Source organism: Microcaecilia unicolor, chromosome 12 (genome assembly GCF_901765095.1).
Source record: "Microcaecilia unicolor chromosome 12, aMicUni1.1, whole genome shotgun sequence".
Lineage (NCBI taxonomy): Eukaryota > Metazoa > Chordata > Amphibia > Gymnophiona > Siphonopidae > Microcaecilia > Microcaecilia unicolor.
The window spans coordinates 74,789,122-74,812,935 of record NC_044042.1 but is presented as its reverse complement, the minus strand read 5'-3'; the positions used below and the strand labels follow the sequence as shown (position 1 = coordinate 74,812,935).

At 46.1% G+C, this 23,814-nt stretch overlaps 2 protein-coding genes across 3 annotated transcripts in view; both read left to right on the top strand.

Annotated features, from left to right (window-relative positions):
• Positions 1-14,140, top strand: part of JUP (junction plakoglobin) — an 86,003-nt gene extending 71,863 nt beyond the window's left edge. For both annotated transcript variants that reach the window (XM_030221990.1, XM_030221992.1), the window contains exons 12-15: positions 4,678-4,799; positions 5,463-5,502; positions 6,920-7,066; positions 12,957-14,140. In XM_030221990.1, coding sequence (XP_030077850.1) covers positions 4,678-4,799; positions 5,463-5,502; positions 6,920-7,041 — 284 coding nt within the window. In that variant the 3' untranslated portion in view covers positions 7,042-7,066; positions 12,957-14,140. The remainder of the gene's footprint in view (positions 1-4,677; positions 4,800-5,462; positions 5,503-6,919; positions 7,067-12,956) is intronic.
• Positions 9,916-23,814, top strand: part of LOC115481393 (trafficking kinesin-binding protein 1-like) — a 159,084-nt gene continuing 145,185 nt past the window's right edge. Inside the window, exon 1 of the mRNA XM_030220480.1 lies at positions 9,916-10,566. Within this exon, the coding sequence (XP_030076340.1) occupies positions 9,916-10,566 (651 nt within the window). The remainder of the gene's footprint in view (positions 10,567-23,814) is intronic.

Sequence of the window (23,814 nt, the reverse complement as noted above, 5' to 3'; positions counted from 1 at the left end):
GATGCTGCTGCTTCAAACAGGTGCTTTGACTGTCCTGGGCAGTTAACACAGATGCCTTCTTGGGATTTGCAGATCTACTAAAGGTGCCCTTAAGTAACCTGCAATGGCTGGAACTGCAGGTTACTTAAGGGCAGGGATAAGTACATAAGTATTGCCATACTGGGACAGACCAAAGGTCTGTCAAGCCCAGCATCCTGTTTCCAACAGTGGCCAATCCAGGTCATAAATACCTGGCAAGATTCCAAAAAAGTAAGAAACATTTTTTGCTGCTTATCCCAGAAATAAGCAGTGGATTTTCCTGAAGTCCATTTTAATAATGGTCTAAATACTTTTCCTTTAGGAAGCCAGCCAAACCTTTTTTAAACCCAGCTAAGCTAACTGCCTTTACCACATTCTCTGGCAATGAATTCCAGAGTTTAATTACACATTGAGTGAAGAAAAGTTTTCTCTGATTCTTTTTATATTCTAGACAGATCTTGGTACAGCTTTGGATAAAGATATCTCCACCCAGTTAGGAGAAGGAAAGGGATTCTGGATTTAGCTCATGGCTTTTTTTCAGTTAGTTTATAAGCTTGTTATAACTAATTTTCTAGGTAGGAAATCAAAGCAGTTCACATCACAAAACATCAAAGCAGTTTATATTAGCATACAGTAACAGTCAAAAGAATAAATCACACCACCATACTTCATAAGGCAGATGAAACATACACATCACAATACGAAACAGAAAATAAAACTCGATAAACATAAATCTATCTTGGTGCAGCTCCTCATCCACTGTCCAGTACACTCCAACCCAACCTGCGATTAAGAATTATTAAAAAAAAAAAAAGGCAAGAGAAAAATAATGAGCCTTTTAACCTTGTTTTGAAATGTTTAAAATTGGTTTCAGACCTGAGATATTGTGATAAAGTGTTCCAGAGGGCTAGGGCCAAAAAAAAAAAAAAAAAGGCAGATTGCCACATACCCAATGGAGGGTAAAGTCATACGATTCTAGGATTGAGAATGTAATGCTGTTGTAGATACATAAGGAACTAGCACATCAAATAGACTGGTAAACCCCTATAGAAAGCCTTGTTTGCAAGTATCAAGACTATAAATTTGATGCTGTAGGATCTAGGAAGCCAGTGGTATTTGATAAGTGATAACATGATCATACTGTACTTCTGTGAAGAGGTAGCTAATATTGCTGCATTATGGATCTTGTTGAAGATGTCGCAGTAGTAAAAGTCCAAAAAGGTCTTTTTGTCAAGGCTCATTCATTAAAGAACTGTGTTCCATTTTTAAAGGCCCGTGGTGCTGTTTTTTTTGTTTGGACTTTAGTTTGTACTTCATTCCCTCTCTTTTGTTATATAGCAGTAGTAAAAGTGTAATCCCATTTTATATATTGCTATAGTCCAAATGACTAAAGGATTAGAGTAAAAAGGACTGATTGCGTGACAGAGGTTCTGATTACACAGATGTTTCTCGTCGCCAAAAAGTCATACCCTAACCACTGTGGAAACCTGGCCCTTGAGGGACAATTGTGGACCGAAAGTGCAGCCAAGAATTTTGAGTGATGACACTTAGGGCAGAGAGTGGCCCAACAATGGGGGGAGATAAAACCTGTGACCCACATAGCTTTCACTTTAGCCGATATTCCTCGAGCCCAGGTGGGTGCAGCCAACAGACGTATGAACCGTGTCTGTGAAGGCACTTAGCTGTAAAACAGTGCCCACTAATCCCCAAAGACACAACCAGTAGTACCAACAGGCTCAGGAAGAGGCAGAACAAAACTGAGGAGAGCACAGAGCCCTGAGGTACACCACTACAGAATGGACACCCATTGGATGTCACTGAATAAGTATGGTCAGCTAGAAAAGCCCTATAAACCACTGCAAACAGAAACCCCATAATCCAATCTCGGAGTAATAAGGAGCGATCCACTAAGCCAAAGGCTGCCAATAACTCTAGCTCAAGGTGACCTACATGCAGCTACTATCGGTATTTCCTGGTCCCCACGGGACCTACAGTCTAAGGGGGCAAGTCTATAAAGTGGGCACCACCTATGTGCACCAAAGGTACCATCAAACTGAAACTTGAGCACATGTGGGTACTAGGCACTATATTGCAAGGGGTGCAGCATGGGCAGGCCATAAGCATGTCTCTGTTAGGTGTGCAGTTTGTAGAACACTATAAACTATGCTTATCACTTGGTGTGTCAACTTGTGCCTACCATTGACATGGTGTAAGAGATGCACCTACACATGGGCGTGCCAATGCCAGCCTTGTGCTAATATTCTATAAGGCAGTGGTTCTCAACCAGTGTGTGGGGCATGGGGACCAAGGTATTTTTATCACAGGAAGTGGCATGAGCCTGTCTGGCCCATTATGTGGGCTGAAGCCAGTAAGCAGAGCTTGTTGGCCTATCAGTTACATTGTTTTGGGTGTACCAACATGGCGGCAGCTGCATTGAGGAGAATTAAAACCTCCTTGGGTGGAGACTGGCTTCACCTGGTGACATCATGCTATCGCCTTTTATTAAATCTCCTTGGTCAGGAGACACTGGTGTGTCCCCAAGAGGTAGCAGATGTGTCACAAACAATTTGGTATAGACAGTAGGCCTGTGCTCTCTTTTGCAACCATTTAGGCCTGCAAACTGGAGAAGCCAGAGATCCTGATAGTCAGGTTCTTAAAATCACCATAACTGGTCTTTATTTCTGCTTCCTGAGTATCTCTAGCAATAATTGCTCAACCATCTCCAGTTGGAAATGTTGCATTTCTACTGTCTATAGATTCTGTTTGCTGCATAGTTTGAGTAGCATAGTTGAAGGTTTTTTTTCTTGTTGTTGTTTCACTATACCTAGCAGTAGAGGGATTTTGTGTTGCTGTTGTTGAACTGACGCCAGAATTTGAATATATAATGTATATATTGATTTATATGACAAGTGAGAAATCTGAGACTGATGAGTTGCATATATATATATATATATTTTTTTTTTTTTAATGGGATTATATAGTTGGCAAATTCACACCAAACTTACTGTCAACAATGAAATATTTTGGGGCTGATATTCAAAGTAATTTAACCGGCCAGAAATGGCTCTTGCCCAGTTACATTGCTTGTTCGGGGCTAACCGGTAATTGCTCCTGAAAATGTCCGGTTAGCACTTAAAGCAGAACTGGCTATTTTTTTTTTTTTGGGGGGGGGGGGGGTTCCAGTGGCTGAGTGAGCAGTTGGACATTTAAGTTCCGATAGCCAGTTAAGTTATAGTTTTATTAAAACTTGCTATACTGCCCAAGCTGACTCGCAGAACTGGGCAGTTTACAATAAAAACAAATAAATAAATGGCAAAGAAAGAAACTCCAAAACTCGATAGGAAAGAAGATTAAAGCCATTCATACTAAAATGTACGTAACAAAAGAAAAACGGGGGAAAAAAAAGGGATGATTGGACAGATGAAGGGGAATAGTTTATGGGCAGGTAAAAATGGAGAGGGAAACTTGTTGGGAACAGTGACATACATTCTACGTAAAACCCAAGATGATCATTCCAGAGAAAAAGCCTGTTTGAATTGCCATGTTTTAAGACCAGTCTTAAAATTCTTGAAAGATGATGTGGCATGGAGTGAAAGAGGAAGAGAATTCCAGAAAAGCATGGTAACAGGTAAACTCTAAGGGGTTCTTTTACTAAGGCACAGCAAAAAGTGGCCTATGGTGGCGTGGGCGTGTGTTTTTGGCGCGCGCTGGGCTGGTTCTTACTGCGTCTGGAAAAAAGGGCTTTTTTTCAGTGGGCCAGGGAAAGGGCCTGAGGTAAAACTGAAACCAGCATGTGCCTATTTACGGCCTGAGCCCTTAACACCACTCATTGATCTTGCAGGTAAGGGCTCATGCACTACACACGTGGTGGCCGTTCGGCGTGTGCCAACTGCCGATTAACGCAGCGCATGGTAGGAAATTAAAAAAAAAAATCATTTGTCCCGGCGTTATGGGTGTGCGCCAAATCTGAAATTACCGCCAGGGGTCACACTAGTCTGGCGGTAGTCTCGTTTTGGTGTGCGCTGCACGTGCCTTTGTAAAAGGGCCCCTAATTGAACTGACTTAGGGACAACTGGCCTGCAATCATTTATGGAGCAGAGTAATCAAGGAGGAGAGTAAGGGATAGTGAAGGTGGCAAGATAATCTGAGAGGTCTATGCTGTAAGCTTTGAAGGTAAGAATGAGCAACTTAACTGGCTATGGTTTAGCTGGCTCCAGAAACCTGGAAATTCAATGCCAAATCCCAGATGTGGCCCAGGATTGAATTAACGGGCATAATTCTAGTGACGGTCACCCCTTCATTTTTTTTTATTCAGTTTTAATATTAATGTTCAGTTTGTTACATACATGAATATTGTCTGTTAAGTGTGTCTCAACAGAAGAAAGGTTGAGGTAATCTTGACGCCAAGATGCCATTATAACCTTGGTGCAAAGCGCATTGGAGCGCCGAGACTGAGACACTAATTTATAAAATTGTCTTTTTAAGTTTGTACCCGAGGCAACTGAGAGTTAAGTGAGTTGCCCAGTATCATAAGGAGACTAGGTGAGCCGTGAACTGGGCTTCCCTGGTTCTGAGCCCTGCTGCTCTAACCATCAGGGGTGATTAGCATCCATCAGAGGGTTTTTTTCCCCCTGACTTCTCCCTGTTTCCTTATTACAGCTACATATGCTGCTGCCGTGCTCTTCCGTATCTCTGAAGACAAGAATCCAGATTACAGGAAGCGTGTCTCTGTGGAACTGACCAATGCCATCTTCCGACAGGACCCAGCAGCCTGGGAAGCAGTACGTAAAACAACACGTCGGTCCTACTGGGCGCTGGATAATAAGAAATAACAATAATCAAAGCTGTTCTATACCATCCAACCTCACAGCTCAGGATAGTTTACAAAAGAGTTGGTATATTAACATCAATGAATAGATATGCTAGAACACAACTTTATTAATTTGGACTTTCAGTAAGGAAAGGGAAAGGGGATGGGATTCAGTATCTGCATTTCTGTGGTTACAATCAAATTGGTTTACACATTACATGCAAGTACTTATGTTGTACCTGGGGCAATGAAAGATACAAATAATGCTAGTGTTTTTAGCACGCTCTAAATGTTAGAGAGACCCATATATTTCTATGGGCGTCTCTAGCGTTTAGCGTGCACTAAAACTGCTAGTGCACCTTTTGTAAAAGCCCCCTAGAGTCACAGGGAGCTGCAGCAGCAATCAAAACCGGGTTCCCCTGGTTCTCGGTCCGTTGCACTAACTGTTGGGCCTACTCCTCCACTCTTTGTCTATTGCCGCTCTAACCCTGGGGGTTGCGTCCTGATGCTGGTAGGGCACTGGTGCCAGGAACCAGGATTGCCTGAGGCCATTGGGACTGTGGGAAGACATTCCTTGTTTCAGTCTGCATACTTTTCTGCCACTTTAACATTTTCTCATTTTTTATTCTTCCAGGCCCAGAGTATGATACCCATCAATGAACCATACCAGGATGGTAAGTGGTGCAGCTTTCATCTGGTGCTAGGGGGGTGGGGGGGGGGGGAATAAAGGGAGGGGGCCTAAAGCCTTTCATTTTTGTGACTGGAAGGCAAATCTTAGTTAACAGGGATGATGCATAGGCAACAGAATGTGGTGGGTCACTGGGGCCATGGCCCAACATAGCATCAGCAACTGCAGAGCCTGGGGGTCAGGGCTGAAATTTTGGCCCCTCAAAAGAAAAGAAAAGGGTGTTCCGCTATCTTTAGGATGCTGTGCTTACTATTCAGATTTTGGTCTCTTCGGCTGATGACTGGAGTTCATAAACCATGGTTCTATATTATTGTTCCCAAAATTTGGGTTAAGGGAAGGACTTAAGGGAAGGATTATCTTCAGCATTACTTGGGCTTTGCTGGGGCTCTTTGAGACCACGAAAGCACACTTGATATTCAAGCGAGCTGGATGCCAACATCTCCCACTAGCTCTTCAATTTGTTTTTAAGAACATAAGCTTTGCCATACTGGGACAGACTGAAGGTCCATCAAGCCCAGTATCCTGTTTCCAACAGTGACCAATCAAGGTTACAAGTACCTGGCAAGATCCCAAAACAGTACAATTCATTTTATGCTGCTTATCCTAAATATAAGCGGTGGCATTTTCCAAAGTCCATCTTAATAATGGTTTATGGACTTTTCTTTTAGGAAGTTCCAAACTTTTTTAAAAATCCTGCTACGCTAACTGCTTTTACCACGTTCTTTGGTAATAAATTCCAGTTTAATTACACGTTGAGTGAAGAAATATTTTCTCCGATTTTGTTTTAAATTTACTACCTTGTAGCTAGTCATAGTATTTTTGGAAAGGGTAAGCAAAGATTCACGTCTTTGCTGGGATAGTGCTGGGCAGACTTGTACGGTCTGTGCCAGAGCCGGTGGTTGGGAGGCGGGGCTGGTGATTGGGAGGTGGGGATAGTGCTGGGCAGACTTATACGGTCTGTGCCAGAGCTGGTGGTTGGGAGGTGGGGATAGTGCTGGGCAGACTTATACGGTCTGTGCCCTGAAGAGCACAGGTACAAATCAAAGTAGGGTATACACAAAAAGTAGCAAATATGAGTTATCTTGTTGGGCAGACTGGATGGACCATGCAGGTCTTTTTCTGCCGTCATCTACTATGTTGCTATGTATGTCTACCCGTTCCACTCCACTCATTTTATAGACCTCTATCATATCTTCTGTTAGCCATCCTTTCTCCAAGTTGAAGAGGCCTAGCCGCTTTAGCCTTTCCTTATAGGGAAGTCGTTCCTTGTAACTCTGAACTGGAACACTGTTTTTTTTGATAGCTGGTTGAAAATCTGTTCTCTGCTAGTGAACAATTCTCGACCCTGTGCCCCGGATTCCCCTTTAATTTTTATTTCTTTGACTCCTTGCTTGGTCTTTTAGACATGGAAAATTATCATGGCATGTACCCTGATGACATCCCCCTGGACGACTTAGATTTCCCGGTGGATGCATACAGTGATCATGGCGCCCGACTCCCTTACTCTGACCACATGCTGGCCTAGATGAGTGGACAGGCCTCAGCACAAGGTACAGTATTGAGAAAGACCCAATGACCTTGACATAAGCATCACCTCTTCAGGACAGCGGACTGACATGTTAGAAATGCATTTCTGACCTCTTGTTTTCCATGTAGAGAGAGAGAGGGCATAAAACTAGATTTATTGTGCTCATTGAAATTCTGTATTAACTTTTTTTTTTTTTTTTTAATCTTGATATGTCTTAGGTAGAGGGAAGGCCTTCCCAGGGCTACTGAGTACATGCCAAAAACCCGTTCTGTAAATACGTGCATATCTCTGTGTAGTGTAGGTAGCAGGGGCGTAACCAGACTTCGGCGGGAGGGGGGTCCAGAGCCTAAGGTGAGGGCACATTTTAGGCCCCAGTGCCACTGACCTCCCCGCTGCCACCACCACCTTTGACCCCCCCCATGCCAACCCTTTCGACCCCCCCTCTTCCCGCCGCCGCTAACCCTCCCCCACCGCCGCTGTTGGGTACCTTTGCTGGCGAGGGTCCCCAACCCCCGCCAGCTGAAGTCCTCTTCTCCGGCGCGGCCGCGTTGCTGATCTGCAAGGGCAGACTTCTGTTTCTGTGAGTCTGACATCCTGCACGTACGACTCACAGAAACAGAAGCCTGCCCTTGCAGATCAGCAACGCGGCTGCGGCGGGGTAGGGTTGGCAGCGGGAGGGGGGGTTGGAGGGGTTGGCGGCGGGGGGGGGGGGGGGGGGGGCAGGGCCAAATCTGCCCCCGCGGCCCCACATAGCTACGTACCTTGTAGGTAGGCTGACACATAGGCAGAATCTGACTGGAACTCACACACAGGTAGCAAAGAATATTGTGCTCTACACATGTACCAGAACTCAGGCGCACACGTGCCAGCTCTTTGACTGGTGTAAGTGCTTTGCTCCTACATTATAGGTACATCTTTTACTGTTAGGCTAGCATTCTATAAAGGAAAGTAGATGTCTGCGTTCCTGTATAGAATAGGTGCCCGCCGCTGTGTTAGAGAATGGCCGGGTATGCAGTGGGGCTGTTTTTGTAAGTGCTGTTTGACGTACTCGGCTCCCCTTTACAGTTTTATCTGCTGATCCCTTCTTGACTCGGAGCAGACATTTCCAGAAGAGGTGCATGCGCAGGGTCAGACTGACCATATGGGCGACCAGGCAGTGCCCAAGGGCCCAGAGGCTCTGGGAGGCCTAGTGCCTCTCCCCTCCCCCGTGCATTATAGCCTCAGTGGGCTCTCCCTGAGCCTACCCTGAAAGACCTTGGTGGTCTAATGGCCTCTTCGGGAGCAGGAAAGAAAACCATTCTTTCTGCCCGCTGTCACATCTTCAAAATGGCTGCCGAGACCTCTGAGACTACTGCAGGAAGTCTTGTCAGCCATTAAGAAGAGGAGGTGGTGCCGGGTAGAGCAGTGGCAGCAGGCCCCTGAAGAGGCAATTGGATCTCTAGGGCCATTTAAAAAAAAAAAAAATGATAGTGTGCAATAAATGGGCATCGTTGCCAGGTTACCACGGGAGCCCTTACCGCTACCTCAATGGATGGTGGTAAGTGCTCCCTGCTGCATGGCCACGTGGTAAGAGTAATCTTACCGCATGGCGTTTTTTTTTTTTTTTTAAAGGGGGTTTTTACCCGCTACAGGAAATAGAGCCCTGGCGCAGGGGAAAAAAAAGGCCCCCACAGCTACTGCAGTGCCCTTTCTTCCATAGTTTACTAAAAGGACCTCTTAACAAGCAGTGACAACCAATATAGAACAATTATAACAAAAAGAGCAATAAGCATACTGGTCAACACTACTACCTATCATAGAGTGAACATCTCTACATACAGCTGAGGCATTAAATGGACTGTCTCTCTCTTTCTTTTCATATATTGCCCTCCAATCCTTATCAGCACATATCCAGTTAAGAAATTAAGAGGCCCTTTTGCTAAGCTGCGTTGGGCACTAGTGCGTGTCTGACATAGCTTAAAATGGTGTACCATGGGACGCACTCAGGTGTCTTGTGGTAAGTGCCAAATGTGGATGCTCTAGCCGTGTGCTTTAAAAAAAAATCTATATCTAATATAATTTTTTTTTGAGGGAACCCTTTCTGAGAGGGGTGGGGGGGAAGGCCATTTTTACAGCTGTGGTATAAATGGCCTTAGTGTGCGGGAAAAACTCGTGCAAGGATGCGCCAAGGACAGTTTTTGCCACAGTTTTAGAAAGGCCCCTAACTAACCTCCATCCCCCACTCACTGGACCCAAATAAAACCCAAAGATATAACTTTTTAGAGGTTGTGCTTACTGTGGAGAACTGAGCAAATCATAAAAGACTCGTCTGGGAAGCTTTCAATCAAATCCAGTACTTTTTTGGGAAGCCGCTAAGGCGGTGCTGCGGGGCCATATAATATCTTACTCCGCTCATAAAAAGAAAATGAGGGAAGCTGAGATGAGGAGATTGGAGGAGAGGGTGCGAAAACTCCGACAGCTATATGGTCAAACACAATCTAGTACCCACAAGAAATTACTGATAATGTCACAGGTGGAACTCAACCAGCTGATCCATGCCCGCACACAAAAATCCTTGACATAAATTCCAGATGTACAAACATTCCAACAAACAAGGGAAGCTTTTAGCGAGATTAGTCAACCAGACAGGGGGAAGGAGATGGGTGATACAGATCAAAGACGAACAAGGAATTAGACGCCACACTAATGAAGATATTAATAGAGTATTCGAAGCCTTTTATACTCTTATACTCGCCGCCGGAGGAGGAGGGCCTAGAAGCAACATCCTACTTAGAGGGACAGACCCTTCTCCGACTTGAGAGAAACCAGCAGGAGGTCTTAAACGAGGCTATTACTGCTGAAGAGGTTCAGTGGTGTATACGGGATAGTCCGATGTATAAATCACCGGGAATAGATGGGTTCACCTCCGAATGGTACAAAATCTTAGTTGATGATATTGGGGAGTGTTTAACGACAGTCTTTAATACATATGTGGCGCAAGGGGAACTCCCAGACTCACTGAAGACAGCACAAATAATTGTTTTACTGAAACCGGGGAGAGATCCAACGTTGGCAGAATCTTATCGCCCAATTTCCCTGATATCTTATGAGGCTAAATTATTTGCTAAAGTTCTGTCAAACAGGTTGGCTAAGTTTCTACCTCAATTGGTACTAGACCCACAGGTAGGATTTGTGAGGGACCGATCGGTTGCGAAAAATTTGAGGAGGATTTTACTGGCACTGGAACAGATAAAACTTGGTAAGATTCCCTCAGTACTGATCAGCTTTGATGCTCATAAAGCCTTCGATCGGGTGCGATGGGACTTTATGTTCGCGGTGCTGGAGGCATATGGAATTGTCGGGTTTTTTGGGGAAGCCATTAAGACACTGTATCATGGCCCACTGGCAGAGGTGATGGCGAACGGAGTGGCATCCCGAAGGTTTGCAATAGCCCGGGGCACTAGACAGGGCTGTCCATTGTCCCCTCTCCTGTTTGTGCTGGTGATAGACCCCCTAATTCGAGATATTATGAGCTCCGGAGAGGTACAGGGGATACACGTGGGGCCTGAACACTTCAAAATATCCGCTTTTGCGGATGACTTACTGGTTATCCTTAGACAGCCGAGCGTGTCTCTCCCAGTGGTTCTGGAGCTCGTTAGAGAATTTGGTGACTTCTCGGGGTTTGGGCTTAATCTGGATAAATCTGAGATCCAACCGCTATATATGGCAGAGGACGACTGGTCTCAATTAGCTTGCCCACTCAGGCGCACAGATAACTCGTTCACCTATTTGGGAATACAACTACCAGGGGATCCCTCAAATTTGTATCAGAAGAACCTGGCTGTCCTGTTTGAATACACAAAACGCCTATTAGAGAGATGGTCTAACTTACCGCTCTCTCTTTTGGGACGAATCGCCTTATTTAACATGATACTCTTCCCGAAATGGCTCTATTGCTTTCAGATATTGCCAATATACTTTTTGAAAAGAGACTGGAGAAAACTGATGGGTATGCTTTCTAAATTTTTTTGGAATAAGAAAAGGCCCCAAATAACCTGGCGAAACCTGTTGGATACTTGGGAAAGAGGAGGAATGGGAGTACTAGACTTAATGCGATACAATAGAGCCTGCTTAATGAGGCACATAGGGGATTGGCTAATGGGAACAGCTTATCATACGCCAAGAGCCGAGGAGGAAAAATGGGTTAGTCCGTTACACCTGCAATACGTGCTGCAAGCCAAACAATCCTCTCTCCCGAAAACTATCAGGAATAGTTTGTTGATTAGACTGCTTAGGCTGTTGTGGAGAGACTTAGGCTGCACATGGGCCTTTAATGTGCATCAAAATGGGCTACTGCCTATAAGGGGGAATGGAGATTTTCTCCCAGGTATGGACAACTTACAATTTAAAATTTGGGGGCAGAAAGGGATTCATAATATACAAGATATGGTAGACTCAACTGGTAAGATTAAACGGTTGAACTCATTGGGACTAGGAGAGATAACATGGATGGACACCTTTGCGTACCAACAGCTTTCCCACTATATAGTGGGGATCCCTAAACAATCGCTCGCTATGGATATACCCAATAAAATAGACAAATTTTACAAGCTACCAACAGACGAAGCCATATCAATATCAATACTACACAAACGGCTTCTGCAACAAGAAAAGCATAAGCACATAGAACATCTTATAACAAAATGGTCGGCGGACACTAAAAGAGTGATAACACTGCAAATGCTTTTGAGCAATATGAGACAGATCCCCAGAAAAATACATAGTGCAGAACTGAGAGAATGCCAAGGAAGGGTGATTTTTTGAGCCTATACATCTAAATCGAGGCTTTATAAAATGGGAAGAGTGGATTCCCCTGTTTGTGAAAAGTGTACTAGGGCCCCCTGTACTTTTTACCACGCCCTGTGGGAATGCCAGAGAATTCAACAGTTCTGGACCAGGATATTTAGATTTTGGGGATTTTTGTTACATAAACACATGTTCTCCATGGGGGACGACGCTGTGTTGGGGACTGGGGCTGGCCATTACAATCTATTGATTTATAAAGCATGTTTAATAGGCAAAAAATGCATACTGGTCAATTGGGTTAAGCCAGAACCACCCACGTATTGGCAATGGCGCAATAGATTCCATGCCGTGTTGCTGATGGAATTGCGAGACGTTTCCTTGAGATTCAAAAGACAAAAAGAATTATATCTTACCTGGAAGAGCTATATACATATTCTTGCACCTAGAGCCCGCAGTTTTATTCTTAATCGACTGGGAGACCCCCACATTCCTGCATGACATAATCAGTAACACTAGATGGTGATATAGGTTCCCTGAGAGTATGGGAAACTTCTTGTTGGGGAGGGAAAGGGAGGGGGGTGGGAAACAGGGGATTTTCAAGAAGAAGCAATTGGAAGAACATAAGGAGGAGGAGACCTCTACTCCATCATTGATAATAAATAGACAGCACACTAATGGCATAAGCTGAGACTGGCACTACTGATGTATGTTAATTTCTGGATGATGACTTGTTTTTGAGGACACATATTATTTTACTTGTCAATAGTTGCTTAGGGGAGTTATTAAGAGTCTTGGATATCTATAACTGGCTTTGTTTTCAAAAACACGTTGATATAACACTTTATAGTAGGGATGGGAGGGAGGGGGGTAAGGGTATAGATACATGGAAGAACTTGTTTGACTGTTTGAACTAGCTCTGAATGGAGACGATTGTATTAATAATACTAAAATGTTGAATTTTTATGCTTGTATGGTTCCTTTCAATTATCAATAAACAGATTTGAATAATAATAAAAGATTCGTCTGGGGGTGAAGTCTAGGACCAGATAAGCTCAGCTTTACAGAACGGGTTGTCTGATGTCCAGTTCATCACTGCACACTAACGCCATATTCCTGTCTCCCTTCAGGTGCTGGACGCAGACCGAGAAAATCCACCAGGACCCCCTGAGGGGTGGGGGTGCTGCGCGGACAAGAGGCGGGAGACAGAAGTGCCTAAGCCGAACGTGTTCTCCCCCCCCCCCCCCCCATTTTAGATTTTATCCTTTTCCTACCCACAAGAGATTTTATATATTAGAAACTTTATTTTACATTTTATAAACTTGTTTGTTTTGCTGTGGGTCAAATGCAAAGCCCTTTGCTGCCTGGGGATTGTGTTTTATGGTCACTTTACCTCCGTTATCTCTCTGACAATACTCTAGTCATTCTGAAGCCTTGAAAAGCTCTCGTCTGCATGATAAAATCCTTTTTTAGGTTATACATTTCCTTTCTTAATATGTATATTTTAAAATGGTGCAATCACACTTTTGCTTTTTAAATTTGTTTTAAGTTTGTGCTTTTTTTAAAGTTACTATTAAAACACAACAAAATGAATTACACAGGAGAGGCCAGAATTTCATGCCACTCACCCACCTTGTTCCACCTGGTTTATATGGATGCTCCAGGTCTTGGAGGGCACATCCCCTATGCCTCTCTCCTTCACCAGATGCTGGTTTTTTCCAGCCAAATGGTTACTATTTGCAGACTGCGGCAAGATTAGTCTGCCCACTGCAAAATGTTCAAAAGCCGAATATTAGGTAACCCCCTTTTATATATATATATATATATATATATAGAGAGAGAGAGAGAGAGAGAGAAAGCTGTTTTATGACTAGGTGGTATTTGGTCATTTCCAGAAGGAAAGTTTTTTTTTTGTTTGTTTTATTTTATTTCCCCTCTGGACTAGGGACCAAGGACCTTTATTTTAGAAGAATTCATTACACTTTTTTTCGCTAGGGAAGATGCCTGTACCAAGTTGGACACATTTTAATCCGTAATATCTATTGTTTGTGTTTTGATTTTTTCTAATCTGGTGACTGACTTTTTTTCCCTTTTTCTCTCTTCCTCCTCTTTTTCCACGTCACATTTTCTTTTGCTGTAAAGCAGATGCTAGTACAAATAATTCTTCCACTGGAATGAGATGCCAAGATAGATTGGGACTATTGGTGTTTTTTAATGTGGTTTGGAAAGTGCAAAATTTTTATGACGACTTGTAAGATTTTTGTTTGTTTTTTTTTTGTATAGACCAAAGCAAATAAAATAAAACACCAAAGAATCTGAGCCCTTTTTTATTACAATAATAATAAAGCCTCTCCATTTGGGGCGGACTGACAGTGATCTGGGCCCCTGGGCAATGAGGCTCATTAGACACCCCCCCCTCCCCCCCCAGTCCTGCTGCTCCCTCTCCCCTGCCTTCAGTGCCACAGACCTTTTCCTTTAGGTTGTCAGCTGACGCCGGAGCTTCCCTCTGCTGCAGCCTTGTGGAAGAAGGAAGTTATGTTAGGAGGGGGCGGGGCCATGGCAGAGGGAAGTTCCGATGTCAGCAGAAGACAGCCAGTGTAGCTGCTGGTGTCCCTGCCTGCATGGAGGAAAGGGGGAGTTTGGAGATGTGAGGGGGAGAGAGAGGGGGCATTCCAGTCATGGAAGGGAGAGGGGGGATGTTAGGCATGTGGTACTGGGCCCCCCCTCCGTTGCCTGGGGCTCTGGGGCACTGCCCAGTTGCCCATATGATCAGTCCGTCTCTGCTCTCCCCTTCCTGCGAGGGTGCTGGCTGTAATGGGTCATGTTCTCCGGTGTAGCAAGTTTTGCGTGCCTAATCAGCACACATGGAATAACCAAATTCGGATGTGTGGGGGGAAGTAGCTCTGAATACTGTGCTCCCCTGCCCCCCCCCCCCCCCCCCATACTGAAAAAGGCCAAGAAGAGGGTAAGGTGCTGCCATTCCACATCTCTGATAGTATGGGCTGTCATGGGGGATGGGGAGGAGGCAACACTCTGCATGCTGGGCTGGGACTCATGTCACCCTTTTAAGCCAGTCTGAGAACGTGACCCCCAAAACAAAATGGGGCAGCAAAAGCACCATGTATTTGTATTTATTTTTTTACATAGTAACATAGTAGATGACAACAGAAAAAAGACCTGCACGGTCCATCCAGTCTGCCCAACAAGACAACTCATGTGTGCTACTTTTTGTGTATACCCTACTTTGATTTGTACCTGTGCTCTTCAGAGCACAGACCGTATAAGTCTGCCCAGCACTATCCTCGCCTCCCACCACCGGCTCTGGCACAGACCATATAAGTCTGCCCAGCACCATCCCCGCCTCCCAACCACCAGCCCCGCCTTCCACCACCGGCTCTGGCACAGACCGTATAAGTCTGCCCAGCACTATCCCCGCCTCCCAACCTCCAGCCCCGCCTCCCACTATCGGCTCTTATAAACTGCTTATCAAAATTAAGCCTTCTACAATAAAACAGTTAACTGCCCTGACTACTTTGCCACTATCAGAGCACCTAATAATCTTGGGGTCCTGTTTACTAAGGCACGTGGGCATTTTTAACACACCTACAATTAGCACGCGCACTAACTATGTAGGCGCCTATAGGGATATTGTGGGCACATACACGGTTAATGTGCGTTAAAGACGCTAACACGGCTTAGCAGGGCCGGTCTTAGCAAGTGTGGGGCCCTGTGCAGACCAATTTGGTGGGTCCCCATCCTAGCCCCGCCCCCACCCCAGCTGCACCCCATTGATAAGATTATTCAATTTTTAGAAAATGTTTTATTTATGAAATTTCAAATAACGACAAATGAAGCTAAACTTGTACAGAAAAACTGACTGATTGAAATAATAAGCACAATGCTATAATGAACCCCCCCCCCCCCCCCCCCCCAGAAATTATTCAGTTCAAGTCCACTACAATTAGTAGTTCCAATTCTCATAACCCCGGGGGGTCAGAGGTGCAGACACACAATCTCTCCACTGCAAAACATTATACACAAACTTGTGCAAAAACACACTCATAACCTTACAAACCATAACAGCACTAATTCCAAGGACAGGACGAGCTACAACCTTATGCGTGGAAAGGCAGAATTGTAATTACACCAGGCTCTAAAACACCAATACACTACCTCGTGGAAAAAAAAACCCCCCCAAAAAGGGCTTCAAATACTACATGCTAGCAGAATACTGCACATTGATCACACATGAAAAACACATGACACAACAGATATGAAGGCAAAATACTGAACTGGAAAGTTACCTCAAGAAGTCAGACTCAGCATGCAGCAATACTAGAAAAATTGAAACTTGCATGCAAAATATCACAGATGCACATTTCCAAAAGCTGACATATTCCAATTAATAAATTCTGAATAAAAAAATGTTTTCTACCTTTGCTGTCTGAGCATTTAGTTTTTCTATTAGCTTTGGGCCCAGTGTCTTCTGTTTTATGCAGTGTCTTCTTTCCATTTGATATTTTTTCTCTCACCATGTCCGCATCCTCCTGTGTCCTTATGTGTCCTGTCTACCATCTGTAGCCCTGACCCTATCCTTTCTCCAGTTTCAGCATCTGCCTTCAAAGTATTCCGATCCAACCCTTAAATTCAGCAATTATCCCTCCATCCATATCCAGCATTTCTCCTCACTCCCCTCCATCCATGTGCATCTACTTTCCTCCCCTCCCCTACATCCATGTCCAGCATTACTCCTCTCTCCCTTCCCCTCCATCCATGTGCATCTACTTCCTTTGTCTTTCCTTCCCTCCATTCCTGCCCAACATTTCTCCTCTCTCTCCTGCCCTCCATGTCCAGCAATTTCTCCTCTCTCCCTGGACCGTGCCCTCCCATCCATGTCCATCCTTGTCCATCGATGCTCCTCTCTCCCCTTCCCTCCTCCATCTATCCATATCCAGCAATTCTCCTCCCTCACCTCCATGTCCAGCAATTAATCCTCTCTCCCTGGGCCCTGCCATCCCATCAATGTCCATCCTTGTCCATCGATGCTCCTCTCTCCACTTCCCTCCTCCATCTATCCATATCCAGCAATTCTCCTCCCTCCCCTCCATGTCCAGCAATTAATTCTCTCTCCCTGGGCCCTGCCCTCCCATCCATGTCCATCCTTGTTCCTCTCTCCCCTGTCCTCCCATCCATGTCCATCCTTGTACCTCTCTCCCCTTCCCTCCTCCATCTATCCATATCCAGCAATTCTCCTCTCTCCCTGGACCCTGCCCTCCCATCCATGTCCATCGATTAACTCTCCCCATCCCTCCCGCTCCCATCTACACCTGCCCACCCTCTTCTCTGTTGTTTCAATTTTTCAAGTAATATTTAAATGTACCTCTGTTGCAGCTGCACAGCGTCAGTGAAAGCGCTGTCTGACGTCTCTCCACCAGCCTTCCCTTGGCTCGTTCGTTCCCTCAGTGCCCCGCCTTCTTCTGATGTCATTTCCTCGAGGGCGGGACACTGAGGGAACGAATGAGCGAAGGGAAGGTTAGAGATGTCAGGCAGCGCTTTCACTGACGCTGCGCAGCTGCTGCGACGTCGGAGGCTGGAGCCAGGTAAATTTAAATACCGCGAATGCCGGGATGGAGCGGAGGAGGCTGACTGAGGCGCGCACCGCGCAGGGCCCCCTTAAGCGCGAGGCCCTATGTGGTCGCCTCGGCCTAAGACCGGCCCTGTGGCTTAGTAAACAGGACCCTTTGGTGTACTGCACAACCTTCTTTTGGATGGTTCCAGTTAGAATGGATTGTGTTGGCTTCTTGCTGTTTTGAGTTTTCCACCATGTAAAAAAAAAAAATGTTTCTCTTTGAATTTGTTCCTCTCTGGTTGCCTTCCCCCAGCCCTCTCCTCCTACACTCTGAACAGGGGAGAGAGGGGATAGGGAAGTACAAGTGTCACAGCACCAACTGGGGCCAGTATTGCAAGCGCCTCTGGAGAGCTTCTTTCTGAATGCAAAAGGAAAAGCAGGGGGCAGACCGAATGTACATCCAAACAGTGGGTTTATTAAAACAATGAAAATAGACTCGACGCAGTGCTGCGTTTTGGTGCCTATAGCACCTGCCTCAGGAGTCAAGTTTCTCACAGACAGTGATGGTAGTAAAGCGATGCTAGGACATAAAAGGTAATGGCATCTATAACTGATGTGATGATGCAACAAAAGTCGTCAAAGCACAAAGTAGTATGTCACAGCAGACAGACAAACAGCGCATAGGATGTTGGTAACTGATTTTGTAGTGTGTTAGAAACGCCCTGAAAAATGGAGCGAAAGGAAGACTGCCTTTCAAACCTGCGCCCCATTTTGCATAGGGACTTGGGAAATGGAGTGTTCAGGTCAGCATGTTCACAGTTCCCTGATGTATTACAAAAGGCTCTACTGAGCTTTTTGTAAAATATATATATTAAAATGCCAGCATCTCCATTTGTGTTTGCTTGCATTTACAGTGGGTGCAGCAATTTTGAAAAAAAAAAAAACAAAAAACCCCAAAACCTATATGTAGAAACGAGGGGAAAACATGCAGAGCATGGCTCGTGGAATTCTTTTCATCCCCTCAGCATGTAAATGCATATGGGTGGGTGTGTGTTTGGAGGGGGTGTGGTTAAGCGGATGTGAGGGTTCTATAGTTTATATGTGTCTACATGTGTGTTACATGCTTTCTGTGCATCTGTGATTAAGATAGATGAGGGAAATTAAGTTTGAAAGATGCAATTCCTTAATCACAAAGTTACATTGAATCAGTGTATGGTTACTGCAGCTGTTTGAACTGCTTCTCCCATAGAAATGTATTATGGTGGTTTTTTTTGGAGGGGTAGAGAGTTGCATGGGACAAAACTTTCACCCATCCCTGCCTGTCCCACCCTACTTGTACCCACTAAGATCTGCCTGAAGGAGTGCATTGGACTTTGATCATGGGGAACTGGGTTTGATTCCCACTGGAGCTCCTTGTGACTCTGGGCAAGTCACTTAACCCTCCATTGCCCCAGGTACAAATAAGTACCTGTATGTATATGTAAAGTGTTGCTTTGAATGTATCTCAAAATAGCTGCCACGACCTTTAGTGGCAGTCTCGTAAGACTGCAGTGGAAGATCTCAGTCGCCATTTTGATGGCGGAGATAGCAGGTGCAAAGGAGATTGGGGATGAAGAAGAGGTGACTGGGTATCACTCCTGCCCTGGTTAGGCCACGTGACCTAACCAGGGCAGGAGTGGAAGGGCAATGTTTTTGGTTGGGGGCAGAGAGTGGGTGGCGCTTTTGGTTGGGGATTCTGGCAGAAACCAAAACATTGTTGGGCAGACTGGATAGACCGTACAGGTCTTTTTTTGCCGTCACTTACTATGTTACTATGTAGTTACAAAAACCACAGAAAGACCCATTCCATTCCAGCCCGTACCTGCAAGAATGCAAAAAAAAATAAAAGGGAATTTATTTTTAGATCAGATTCAATCATTTTTAAAGGCTCAAACCATTCCAGATTAATCTTTTGGCACTGACAAGGTAGTTTAGAGTAAGTGTGTGTATATTGTACTTGCAGAGTGGAAAAAGCAGCAGTGGAGCCGGTGCTCCAGTAGTCTCTCAGTGCGTTCCAACTCCAAGACTGGTTCAGGTGCTCCAATAGATTTTCTCTGGGTGCACTTCCCCCAGGTCACCGCCTCCCTTCCTGTGACTAGAGCTGCAGTCTTTGCTGCGAGTTACAATGGAAGCAGGCAGAGCAGACTCCCTCACTTACTCACATGGGGGGGGGGGGGGGGGGAGACTAGAGAACTTCAGACATTTTAAACTCAGGTGATATGTGTGGACAATTTTTTCTGTCCTTCAAGTTCTGAAAAGGCCAGACGGTCTCCTGAGCATGCCTCACAGGGTCCCCCAAACATGTGGGCACAAAGGGGGAGATGCAGTAGAACCACAGCTCTGCTTCAAAATACTGCACAAAAAAAATACGGTGGCATGTTATAATCAATGAGCATGCAAATTACTGCCATGTTAAAATTGCGACAATAATGCACATATCATTGATAAACGTCAGCTGTTGCTGTGAGTGATTAACAGGAAGGATGACAAAAAAAACACAACAAAAAAACAAAGCGCTGCATCTCCCTCCTGTATACCATCCTGTGTAGACTGGGCCCTCCTCCTCTACCCATACACACACACTCACATTTCCCTTAGACTGTGAGCCCACTAGGGACAGCGAAAGTATCTGCATATAACGCGTATAGTGTTGTGTGCATCTAGGCCCTCATGATCAAAAGCAAACTCCGGCGCTAAAGGCTGTTAATGCCATACTAGCACCGGAGTTTGCTGCCGACCCATGATCAGAGCCCTCGAGCGCCTGAAACAACTCACTCGCGGGCTCTTAGCGCAAGTAGCTTGCTAATGCATGCTAATCAGCGCTTAACGCATTCATCCCCAATGATCAGCGTCCAGCGTGCCAAAGATTGGGTCGCTGGCCGCGCAAACTCTACGCCAGCTCCAAGCTGGCGTTAGGGTTTGCGCCGATCATTGGGGAGGAATTGAGAGCCCTGTCCAGCATGCAGTTGCATGCTGGCAGGCCCCCGTTCCCCCCCCCCCCAAAGCAAATGCGAACAGGGGGCTGGAGGTCTGGTGGACCTCTGGTCCCCTCAACGATCCCACCCCCCCCATGATCAGGGAGGGCTGGAGATCTGGTGGGTCTCCAGCCCCCCCAAACCCCCAGAAAATGTCAAGTGGCCGCCGCTGGCGGCCAAACCCTCTCCCACCCAGTGAGCGACGGGGGGGGGGAGGGCTGGAGGTCCACCCCAACTCCCTTCCCCCCCCCCCCAGAGTTGTACCAATCCCTGGTGGTCCAGCGTGAGTAGGAGTAGTGACAACCATCCTCCCACCCAGCGAGCGAAGCCACCCCAACTCCCCCCCCCCCCCCCAAGCATCATACGAATCCCTGGGGGTCCAGCGTGAGTCGAAGTAGTGACAACCCCCCTCCCGGCCTCCCCTACCTTTAGTTGGAGGAGGGACACAGCCTGCGTCCCTCCTCTTCCAGTGGACGACACCGCAAAACGGTGGCGCCCAGCCCCGCCCATTGCATCCTGGGATACGCTGGGTGGGGATACAAACCATGTAAGGGAATCGCTCCCTTACATGGTCTGTAGCCCCGCCCAGTGCATCCCAGGATGCAATGGGCGGGGCTGGGCGCAGCCATTTTGCGCTGTCCACTGGAAGAGGAGGGAGGCAGGCTGCGTCCCTCCTCCAACTAAAGGTGGGGGGGGGTTGTCACTACTTCGACTCACGCTGGACCACCAGGAATTCGTATGACGTTGGGGGGGGGGGGGCGTTAAGGTGGCTTCGCTCGCTGGGTGGGAGGGTGAGAGAGGGCAGGGGGGCCGGGAGGGGGGTTGTCACTACTCCTACTCACGCTGGACCATCAGGGATTGGTACAACAACGTGGGGGAGGAGTTGGGGTGGACCTCCAGCCCCCCCCCCCCATGGCTCGCTGGGTGGGAGAGGGTTTGGCCAGCGGCGGCCACTTCATATTTTCTGGGGGGTTGGGGGGCTGGAGACCCACTGGATCTCCAGCCCTCCCTGAACTTGGGGGGGGGGGGGGAGATCGTCGGGGGGACCGGAGGTCCGCTGGACCTCCAGCCCCCATTTTGCCTTGCTCGGGGCAGGGGTAGTCAGGGCTTGGTGGTCCCATGGACTTCCAGCCCCTGTGTTTGACAGGTTTGGGCTTTTGACAGCCCAGACCTGTCAAACAAGTGCGGGAGAATTGTGCTGAGCGCATGCTCAGGTACAATTCTCCCGCACTTCTACCCCTTGATCAAAGATAATTGCGCTGCTTAAATTTGCATGCATTATCTCTGATCATTGATGCAGAAAAGCCCTGCGCTGTTCCAGCACTATTTTTAGAGGGCTGTTTGGAACAGCGCAGGGCTTTGGATCATGAGGGCCCTAGGGATTTAATTCTTTTTGTTTGATGAAAGGAGTTTGGATCGGGGGGGGGGCGGAGGGAGATCACTAGACCAGGGCAGTCGTTTTGAACTGCACAAGGGGGGGACACTAGACCACCAGGGGAGCTGATGGCAAGTATCTGAGGCAGAGTGGTCAGGTTGTGGAGGGGGGTGGGGGGGGGGGGGAGAAGAGGTGCTGGTAGACACCCACTCCTTTCAATCAACCCTTCTATGTTGCCCTGGACCCTGGCATTATTTTTCCTGCGGTAGTCATGTGGGCAAAGCTGCCTTTATTTTAATTTTGCATGTGAGTTAACACCAGTGCTGAAACCCTTTCTGCAGAGGCCCCCAACTATCTGCAGAGTTTCAGCAACAGATGTTAGTTAGCAATACACAAAGGAACCAATAAAACTGTCTGATTACTGATGTACAGTACTACCTACAAATGCACTCGATCTGCAGCCCCTCCTTACCTCTCTACCCTCATCTCCCCTTACGTTCCTACCCGTAACCTCCGTTCTCAAGACAAATCCCTCCTTTCAGTACCCTTCTCCACCACCGCCAACTCCAGGCTCCGCCCTTTCTGCCTCGCCTCACCCCATGCTTGGAACAAACTCCCTGAGCCCATATGCCAGGACCCCTCCCTGCCCATCTTCAAATCATTGCTCAAAGCCCACCTCTTCAGCGTCGCCTTCGACACCTAACCACTACACCTCTACTCAGGAAATCTAGACTGCCCCAACTTGACATTTTGTTCTTTTAGATTGTAAGCTCCTTTGAGCAGGGACCGTCCTTCTTTGTTAATTTGTACAGCGCTGCGTAACCCTAGTAGCGCTCTAGAAATGTTAAGTAGTAGTAGCTTTCAGAAAATGAAATAAAATGGGGAATTATTAACATTTCCTGCTTGTGCATCTGTGGGATCTGCATGTGTTTGTGTATATGTGTGTGTGTATCGGTGTTCTGTGTTGTTAGGGGCCGCTTATGAGGTGGAGGGGTTAGATTGGACCATGTGGGGTGGTGGGACATTACCAGGGGTAGTTTGTGGCTGTTGCTAGTTTTTGAGGTGGGTCGGTATACAGGGTGCTAAGAAAGGTGGGGGTACATTTTGGAGTGGGACAGTTTTAGGGTATGGGAACAGTTTAGGAGTAGTGTGGCAATTGCAGGGACAGTAGTTGGAGACAGGGCAGTTTCTACGGTGGTCTGTATTTATTGTCCTGGTCTGTAACTGCTCCATCTCTCTCTTAAGATTCTATGCTACAAATGCTGGCACTCCTCCCATAGAAATGTACAAGCCTTTTTTTTTTTTTTTTTTGTGGGGAGGCTCCATTGCTTTAGTGACCCCAGTCCAAACTGGCCCGTTTTCAGATTTGTATCTTTTTACTAGTTTTCCCTCGTGTTAAGTTTCACCCTAATCCCTTAAATTTTTGGAGAGTTTTTTTTCTCTAGTCAGATTCTCAACTCCCTAATGGAAGTTGGAAAGAATAAAGTGACATCACTCAGCAGCTTTCACTTGTATAAAGAGACCTGACTTAAAAAAAACAAAACATTTAACCAAGTCTCAAAAGGTGCTTTTTTACTTTTTTGAAGCCAAAAATAGAACATGGTGCCTTAGGCTTAAGGAAATTTACGTCAATCAACACAGAGATATGTAAAGACTAAACACAACAATACAACAAAAGATCTTTACTGAAGCCAATTTACAGAGGAAAAGGATCTCAGCACCCCACAGATCAACTGAAATCACTTTCTGCCTCCATGAAGGGTTCAAATATCTTTCATACATTCTTTTTTTATTTTTTTTAACCCTCTATTTTTAACATATAATTTCAACTTTATTTTTTTTCTTAAACTTATTTACTTAATTTTCTTTTCCATAATTCACAATCCCTTAAAGCCGCCGCTTATCTTAAATCTCCAATGGGAGCCGTTTCACCGCTAAAAGTGGCTTTCTTCAGGGTTCTTGCAGGCTCTATAATCCATGCAGCCCTCTGCAACACGAAACAACTGAGGATAAAGTCAAACCATTAAAGT